Source organism: Accipiter gentilis, chromosome 1 (genome assembly GCF_929443795.1).
Source record: "Accipiter gentilis chromosome 1, bAccGen1.1, whole genome shotgun sequence".
NCBI lineage: Eukaryota > Metazoa > Chordata > Aves > Accipitriformes > Accipitridae > Astur > Astur gentilis.
In genome coordinates, this window is record NC_064880.1 from 5,346,396 (window position 1) to 5,356,169 (window position 9,774).

The window sequence follows — 9,774 nt, forward strand, 5'->3', positions numbered from 1 at the left end:
TATCAAAGTCCCTTCTGAGGACTCTGGTTATCTTCTTTTAAGTGGTCAGAAGTTCATTTGACTTAAATGGGATCTGGCACCTACATCACTGAAGATTTAGACACACGTCAACCAGAAAGGACCGTAGCTGAAAATATTTTTTCCTTCTGGATAACTACTTCTAATACACAGTGTTATTTACATATCTTTAGAACTAGATCAAGATGATTTATGCCAAAACAATTTCTTAAGAATTAACTGGTAAAACACATTGAATGAACTCAGTAACAAGTACTACAGTCTGAAAGCTAGATGCTCAATCTAGTGACAGCAGATAAACATGAAATATTCATTTTTCAAATCCACCTTTGAGACTTTATGAAAAATCCAGAGGTTGCATAGAAAGAGAATTGTACTCTCTGTCAATTCAAACAAACTGCACTCAATGAACTGAGTACAGTCCTTTACTCCTGTCCTGAAGGTCTGACAAAAATTTTGATTACTATACATCTCCTGTTTAATTGTATTCCTCTTGATGTAAGAAAATACAAACATGCCTTTCAGTGAGACGATAAAAACTGAGGCACATCTTACCTTGAACATTTGTAATTTAGTACTGTTCTGATGAAATTTCAAGCAATATCATCAAAAGAACAACTTTGTATAGTACATAACCACAGAAAAATATAGTTAGCTAAGGAGTAAAGATCTACACAACAAAATGTGCCTTCTTCAACCTGAAAGCAAAGTTTAATACGAAAGGGTGTAGCATGGCCTGATGATAATGCGTGTTCTGATCCTGCCCTACACTCATCAGCCTGCAATTCACATCTGTGCCTCTGATTTCTATTAGAAAAGGGTGAGGATTAACTTTGTATACAAACAACTTGAAAAGTATCAGTGGTAATGAAAACATTTATTGTATTTATTTAATTGGGTCTTCTCATACCTAGAATTTTATCAAAAAATCGTCTTACAACCAGGTACAAACAATGGGATAAAACTGAACACAAATTCTGCTTAAATGCCGAGTTTCTTGATAGCACGGAACTTTTCTTACCTATATGGGTCTTCCAGACAAACTACAATTTCCATTACTGGGACGCGAGAATGGTAGACGGTAACAAAATATAAGGGGATGAATCTGCACGAGGAGAGGAATTGGCTAAGGGCATGGGCATCCACTAACATTAACCTCTACGGTTTCTAATTGAAGGAAAATCAGGTGGTTTCAGATCTCTATCTTGGATTCTTTGCCACAGTTAAGGAGCACTTGTAATTTGTGCTCTCGAAGCTCAACTGTCATACATTGGGAGCACAAGGTAATGTTTATAAATTGTCAGGTGCCTACAGTTTGAGCCTGTACAATTAACACTAATTCTCCAAACACCGTATTCAAGCTCATGGCTGCAGGAATTCAACAGGTTTTATTAAACTGTATTTTGCCTAGTGAAAAATCTCTGGTTTATCAACACTTACAGAGAGTTTCCTGTTCTACACTGAACCACTTGTCTAAATCTGATTTCATTTGTACAAGGACACATGGAAGTTCTGCTGTAAGCCTGAAACTAAGGTACACACAAATGACTGACTAGAAACTAGTTCCAATTTTTATTATCCACAACTGCAGCAGAAGAAATGTTCAGAGTGCCAAAGACTGTAGAGAATATACTGACCAAATTTCAATTTGGATAAAAGCCTGGCAGGGAAAACAGCAAAACAAAAATATCCCACCACGAAACAGTCTAAATAGGATTAAGGCAACAAAGCCTTAATTCTTGAAGTGAAATTTAAAATGTTTTAAACTAAACAGGACACTGAAATAGAAAACATAAGCCCCTAACTGTAAACACTAATTTCATAAACGTTCTCTTAAATGTTGCTAATTATAGTGCAAGAGTGGAAATCACTTTCTAACTGTTGTAAAATTTATAAACTTCACTCCTTGAAAGGGAATCTTATTTACAAATACAGTAAGCATCATCTCAGTATAGCCAGCACTTCTGGCTCTACTTGTTGACTCCATTTAAAACCAGGGAAACCAACTGGGAGCAGTAGCAGCAACTTGTTTTCAATCTGAATACAAAGCAAGTGAGATGAGACCTAATACTATAAACAAAGGACAGACAGTTCTTCAAAGGCACTGAGGTTTCTAATAATACTTTCTAAAGGCTCCTAAGGAGGTTTAGTCCCTACTGAAGCCAATGTGAGTCAATCAGTACGAATCAAATAAATCAGAGTGCAAAACAAGATTTATTTAAGACCAAGGCTTCCGACTTAGTAAACTCTCCCATGTTTTGACGTATTGCTTCTGTCTTTGACAATAATGATAATGCTACAAGATGTATGCCCCTTAATATCATAAACAAAACTTCAGAGAGACTTCTCTGAATACAACTAAATAGAATGGTAAGGCTCAGAAAAATGGTTAAAGTGCTTGTGTTGAGAAAACGTCAATGACTACACAAGTTTTTTCTCCTCTGCAGAAGTTTCATAGCCACAAGCCACTAAGCTATGAGATACTTAGATTTTCACAGCAGAAAATGCCGCTTCACCCAGCATACCAGAATCCTAATTTAATCTGTTCACACGATGCTGTCCTGTGGCCTGATCGGTGTTTAACTTCAAGCCTTCTAACTTCCAGGAGAAATGGGAAGTCTGTGAGCCTAGCTTCTGTCCTTCTTAAAAAACCCTCTTTGCACTACTCTGAAACTGGTGATTTCAAGTCTGCAGAAACGTTAAGACCTCAAATCAAAGGTATATTTACAAGTCTAGAAAAGTTTCTGTTGATAAATTTTCCCGATGACTTGGCACAGACAGCACAACCTGCAGTCTAGTAACATGGGAGAAGACAACCGGCATGATAGTATTCCAAACACATTAAGTAAACCATGCTTGCCCAGACCATCCCTCCTTCATCTCAATTTCCAGAATAGGTTATTAATTTATATACTATATACAGAAAAAGATGAAAATTGTTTGCATGAAGAAATGGCTATATATTATGCTTTCCCAAGCACTATGCATCATAGAAAGGTCCAGCACTAGTTAATTTTGTCTCTTCTCGGTGGTCTCTTACTTTCATAAATCCTTAGAGGAAAAAAAACCCACAGCCCCCATAAAGAGCCAGAGTGTCTCTTCATAATGCTTTAGGGTAGTCTTAAATTTCCCTGCCTCTAAAAAGGAGACAGAAACCTAACCACCAGTCCTATATTATAAAGTCTGTTCCTGTGTCAAAGAAACATCTGCAGTAAGACTGTGGTAGCAAGAAAGTGGTTTGTGGTTTGGATCTAAGACATTCATAGCACCACATAACTTCCTGAAATAATCACGGATCAGCGAAGCTTCCTCAAGATCGTATTATTTTGATCAATACCCTTCCTTAATGACAATAAGCTGGAAGGGGCCCAAGGCAACAGAGGTATATTGCTCTACCTGGTCAGTAACTGTGGAAGAAGCAGCCATTTAGATGCACTGCCTTTTCATCTGAAAAGTCACTTCATTCCACTCACCGTTCAGCTCTGTTGATAAATATCCAATTGCTTCACTTTGACAAACACTATTTGAATGCACTGCTAATTACTGCTTTTCCATTCCAACATTAGTCCAACAAGCTTAAAAATAATTGGGTCAACTTGACCAATTACAAGATAAATGCAGTTAAATTAAGAGTTCCGCATCAGCTGGACAGGAATATGCCTCTCTAGAACCTGAAGCCACTCTTTGCACCCCCTAAAATAATTACAGGGAAGATGGTAGGTCAGCTAGCTCACACCTAACTTTTGTGTAAGATCACATCCCCCCAAAAGCTACTTCCATTTCTTTCCATCACCAAAAAACCCCCCCACTTTTCACTCCCCTGTTCCAACCACAGGAACACACAGGACTGGAGAGTGGAACTCACCACTCTGGCGTAGCCTTTCCAGTCCATCTCTGCACATTACTGAACCAAACGTAATTCAGTTTTCACCACTTACAATAAATCTTAGCGACCTCAGCAGCAAGGACTTTTAAAGTCACAGATGAAAAAAATGAAGCTGTACTTGAAAAAAAATGGAACTGACAATACAGCACAAAACTGGAAGTCTACCATAAACACTTCCAAACAAATGTTTCTCCTAACAACATGGAAAAGAAAGTGAGTTGCCCTAGCAGCTTTCCAGGTGTTCTCCAGAGCATACCTGTCATTAAATGCATTTTCACATAACATTATTAACAAGCCTACCTAGAGTAGCCAAAACGTCATGAGGACTAAGGCAACCGATGTACTAAGCCAAACCATACTGTAACTCAGTTTTGCACGATGAAGTTTAAACAGATCAGGACCTGCAGTCCAGCAGCTCTGTAGATTCGACTGAAAGTACAGTACAGCCTGTAACTGCAAAAGACTCGACTAACAGAGCTATCTTGTGTAATGCTATCTAAATTTGCCCTTCATTTCCAAGTACATATTAGCTTTCTTTGAAAATGGTTTTTGATCTTAGTTTTATTCATAATTTCGAGCAACGCAAAAGCCTAGCAATTCAATGGAATTGTGCTTCTGTACTGGTGTGGTAAGAGTTAAATTTAATGGTTCCAAGGAAACTAGTGAATAGGTTGTACTTGAGAGATATTGTATAGGTAAATTATGGCCGCTATCTAAACAGTTGGTAGACAACTTACTACAGCAGCAGCTTCTTGATCCTATGTAGGGAAATTGCAGCAAGATGTGTCCTTAACGAGTTGTTTTTGTTTTAAGATCAAGAACTTCCCTTCAACGTACTTGCAAGCCATTTTAAAGCCACACTTCTGATCTACGTTCAAATAAAACGCAAGATCTCAAATCTCATCATATGATCAGCTAAATCTTGCAGAAATGGCACTCTCAATTCAAGGGGTAACCTTCAGGTAAGGAAGCGCTCGCAAGCCTCTTACTGAAATCTGCTCAGGAGGAGACCTGCAATGCGTATACTTTTACTCCACAAGATCAATCAATAGCCACAAGGCCAACGCTTAAAAATGCCGTCTCGCCGAAGGTTTAGCACAGCTCTCTCTTCTCGCTCACCACCAAACGAGTCTTCTTTACGTCAGCCCCAAGGCTAGGCTCCCCAGGGGCTCTCCGGGGTGTTTTATTTCCCCTTCCCATTCCGCTGGCCATCACGACTCTCTCACCAGCCCAAGCCCCGTCTCGGCTCTACCCGCCGCACGCCGACGCCTCACCATGCCCTGAACGAGCTCGGCGTTTCCAGCGGGCAGACCGGACCGGGCCGGGCCGGACCGAACCGGACCGGGCGGTGGGTCTCGCTGCGTTTCGCCAGCGGAACCCTACCCCCGCAACAAGTGACGACCTCTGCCCGCCTCGGCCACCGCCGTTATGTAACGGCCGGGCCGCCGCGCATCCCATCACCGCCGCCGCAGCAGCAGCAGCAGCTGGGCCGGGCCCCCGCGGCCGCACGGCTGAGGCCCACCGGCGGCGCGGGCAACTGACCTTCGGGGGAGGAAGGTCTCGGGGCGGAGCGGGGGGGGGGGGGGGGGGAGAGCAGCCCGGTGCAGGTGACCGCGGAGGGCGAGCCGCCACCGCCGCCACCCTCCCTTTTCTCCTTCCCTCCCCCGCGGCGCCGCAGGTGCAACGGGCCGCGGCTGGGTCACCCCCGCCGCCAGCGAGCCCCGGGGAGGGGCGGCCAGCGCCCTCCTCCCCGACCGCACCGCCGAGCCGCCCTCCTCGGCGCTCCCTCCCCCCTCCCGAAGGACGAAGAGAGCCAAGGACACCGCACCGGCACAGCCCCCCGGCGAGCGGGCGCGCAAGCCGGTGGGGGGACACACACACACACATCGGAGCTACCGCCCTCCCGCTCTCCCCCCACCCCGGTGCGGGGCAGCCTCCCCCGCCCGCCCCGGCTCCATTTACCTCGAGCGGCCCCCGCTCCTCCGCAGAGCAGGGCGGCGAGCAGCAGGCAAGAGGCGGAGGCCGGCAGCGAACGCGGCATGCCCGGGCGGCGCGGCGGCGGCGGCATGGCAGCGCGAAGCGGTGCAGGGCAGCGCGCAGCCCCGGCTGGCGGGGCGGCTGTGGCGCCCCCGCTGGTCCGGGCTCCGCTCTGCGCCGGGCGGAGGGTTCGGCTCGGCCCCGAGGAGGAGGAGGAGGAAGAGGAGGAGAAGGAGGGAGGAGAAGCGCTGCGCTGCCCCGCTCCGCTCGCCTTTTCTCTCCTCCTCCCCTCCCTCCCCCGCCTGGCAGCGCGGCGCCCCGCCAGCGGCACCTAAAATGGCGGCGGCGGCGGCGACGAGCGCGGCCGGTCTCCCCCCTCCGTCCCCTCCCGCCGCGCCGGTTACCAGGCGGGGGAGGGAGCGAACCAACGGCGCGGGGGATGCGGGACAGCCCATCTGCGCGGCGGGGCGGACCAGCGCGGAAAGAAACGGCCGCCCTGCCGCCCGCCAAATCCGCCCCCAGAGCGCGGCCGGCACTGCGGCACCGCACCAGCTGCTCGGCCGCCTCTTCCCACCTCTGATCCAACCGGCCGGGTGGGCTCTGCCCGGGGGGGTGGTGGGGTTTGGGGGGGGTTTGGTTTGTGTGTCCTTTGCAGGAGCTGAAGGGACCTGCGTTGCTGCAGCTGCGGGCAGTTAGGAATCGGGGCCCAGCTGCTGCCCCACTAGAGCCTCACACAGCTGACTGAAGTAAATGCTGATTAAAACCCCAACATTTTAGGGCTAAAACTCATACAAAGCTGTGTAAATGCGTTCCCCTTAACATCCACAGGTCTTCTCGGGAAAAAGGCAAAAAAGCTGTTTTTTTACCTAACCCAGCACTGACGCCCAAGAGGGCAAGGCCACCAGCAACAAGCCTGGCACCGCATGGCCCTGGGAGCAGGATGCTGAAACCCTGGTCATCTGCTGGGCTCCGAACCACACCTGGAAGGAACAAACTGCCAACATCCGCCTGCAATGAGCACCACAACACACATAAGGTGCTTTTCATAGCTCCAAATCTGCAATCCTGTGGAAATGTGTCTGCTTGAAACATAAAACACACCTTAGAGCACCGTCGTGCCTTTCTGAGTTAATGCTTGTAGACCTAGGGGTTTTCTCCTTGGTGCTCATCCCCAGGTACCCATACTGCAGATAATGATTGTCCTGTGACGTAGCATTAACCCTGCCCAAATGGAGGAACAGCAGCGCTCACAGTTTAGACAAACACTCTGCAGAGTGAGAAACCTTTTCTAGTGTAGTTTCACTGACTTTTATCAAAGCAAAAGTCTATTAGTTCTGTTTGGAAAAATTCACAAGTACTATCTAAATCACGAAGTTTCATAGGAATAATTAAGTTGCACAGAACCTGTCCTGTAATAGAGAAGTTATTTGCTCTTTGGTCAAAAATTTCCATTAGAAAATGCTTCAATAGAAGAAAAAATACCTTACTATGATCAGAGTTTTGACAAATAAAATGTAACCAACTTATTTTATAATTAGATATGACTACTCATGCTTTGTACCTATTAGCCATTTCACTCCCACAGTGAAATAAAAATAAAGTCCAGAATGTTCAAGAACCTAGAGATATGGTATTTCTTTATTTTAAAACACTATGCAATTTAAATACCAAGATTGATCTGTTCTGGAAGAACCTTCCCCCCCCTCCCAAGGCAAGCCCGGTACTGTTACCTTCCCTGCTGACTACCTGTTTACTCCCAACTCAAGATGGGGGGACCAGCCAACGAAAGGTGAGAAGCCAACTTACTCACTGCCCTTGATCAGTCACGAAGGTCTCAGCAAGTTGATGGAATCTGGTCTGCAGCAAGCCAGTGCATTTCGATATCAAAAGGCAAACTGTTCTGCCTACCCAATGGCTTCTTCCATCCTCAAAACCAACCATCTCCACTTGCTGTTAAGCATATTTACTAATATGAGTGTGTGCAGAGCAGAAAAGGAATTTGAAGAGAAATACACTGTGGTCCAATACAATGAACAATACCCCAATTACTATCCTGTGCTATGGAGCTATCCCTTAACCAAAAAACCAAGTTAGTCCACATTTATTTCATTGACTGTGTGCTGTAGGCCACCTGCTCTATCAAGAGCTAAGACATCTTTCTTTTTTTAAACAAAGCTAAAGCCTCAGTCTAAACCCCCTTGATTTCTCAGCCTGTCTAACATATGCTGGATGGCAGATCATGTCAGAAGAAGCCTGTAGCCCATCTGTTGCCAGATAGCTGAGTCTTTACATTCTGCCAACACAGCTTCAGCTGACAGTGTGCTACATTATGTATTTTTTCTTTTGTATGGAGAGTAGGACTGTCCAGCTCAGTGTGACTCTCAAACTAGTCTTGCTAACTTAATGCATGAGTAAGAACCACCCCATTAGTAAAGAGGTGCAAGGCAAGACATCATCCGTTAAAAGATGATTGCCCATTGATGAATACATGATATAACACAAATCTATTTGCCCAAATACTGTATTTTGATTAGGAATATAAAGATGTACAGAGCTTGAATATCAATATAGAAATATCTGAAGAGGGCTTGTAAGTCAGCGGCTAGCTGGTATGGAAATATATACACATACTCTGAAACATTTTCTGGAAAATCAGTTATTATTACCTTTAAACTGGAGAACAACCTATGTTCATTAGGTGTGGCAGAGAAGACAGTTTAAAGAGCAAAATTTGCTCTGCAGTCTGCTTGGGCTATACCATGCATTATAGCAGTGGAAAGCACACTCCCATCGACCACAGTAAGAAGGGGACTTAAGTGTTACCATCAGGACCCATTTAAATGATTCTGATTCTGCAGAATTAGGAAGAGGAGACATTTTTAAGAGAAGAAATGCTATGTCCAGGTAAACTTTATTTATTGCACAATGACACTACTAGCTCAGATTAATTAATTAGCTGAATCACTCATGATGAAACAGGGAAGTTTCCAAGGAAGACGGCATTGACTGCATTTCACACTCTAAGCAAAACTCCTCCGAGTCAGTTGTGACTAAGGCACTGATTCAGTAAAGCCAATAATTCTTCAGTCTGTATTTTAAGATCAGTTAAATGATTTTGTTTAGTTAGATGACTAACTCGTTTGAACTGGCAGTTTACTGGTTGAGGATACAGATAATTATGGGTACTCCACCTGTGGTGGAGACAGAAAAAAGAAATTCTGATCCATATCACCACTGGTGTTCCATTAGCCCTTAATCTAAAAATATGGCAAATATAACATCCTCTCAAATACCTTCTGTTTCACAAAACTAAATTTGATTTAAATTGCCCAGTGTGAGACCTGTTATGTACCAGTCCTATTTGCTGTTAAGAAATAGCTATACTGTTTGCCAGAGGTAACTACATTTCACAGGTTGACAGAGATTCTCACTGTATCTGAAATGCCACACGCCATTATTTCAGAGAAACTCAGAGAACTTCAGCACCTTCATTTTTACCACCTATCTCCCTCCTACTCTCTGACCTGCTTCTCAAGCTTCAAAAAACCATTGATTTCTATTTTATTGGTAAGCGACAAAACTGGAACAAATAGCTCCTGGCAGAACATGTTTTCTGTTACAGCTGAAAAATTATCGGACCGATGTCCTTGAAATGCACAGTGTGACTAATGCCCAGCTTGCAAGGACCCAGGAGGACACATTTACTGCACTTGTCAGAATGGAGCTGAGCAGCCAGAAATGAAAAGATAAGGTGATAGGTAAAAATGAATGTCTTTGCTTGCTACTTAAAGGAAGAAATAAATACAGAGAGAAGCAAGAAATGCTCAGTTAAGTCAACAGCAGATCTGGATCTGATTGTTAGAGCTCAGAATCATAAATGATTTTGAATACAC

The 9,774-nt window shown here is 44.8% G+C and overlaps 1 protein-coding gene across 4 annotated transcripts in view; it reads right to left on the reverse strand.

Moving 5' to 3' along the window:
- The window catches only part of CLSTN1 (calsyntenin 1), a 40,754-nt gene extending 34,528 nt beyond the window's left edge, over nt 1-6,226 (reverse strand). For all 4 annotated transcript variants that reach the window (XM_049802261.1, XM_049802075.1, XM_049802169.1 and 1 more), the window contains exon 1: nt 5,867-6,226. In XM_049802261.1, the coding sequence (XP_049658218.1) occupies nt 5,867-5,972 (106 nt within the window). In that variant the 5' untranslated portion in view covers nt 5,973-6,226. The remainder of the gene's footprint in view (nt 1-5,866) is intronic.
- Nucleotides 6,227-9,774: the final 3,548 nt, after the last annotated feature.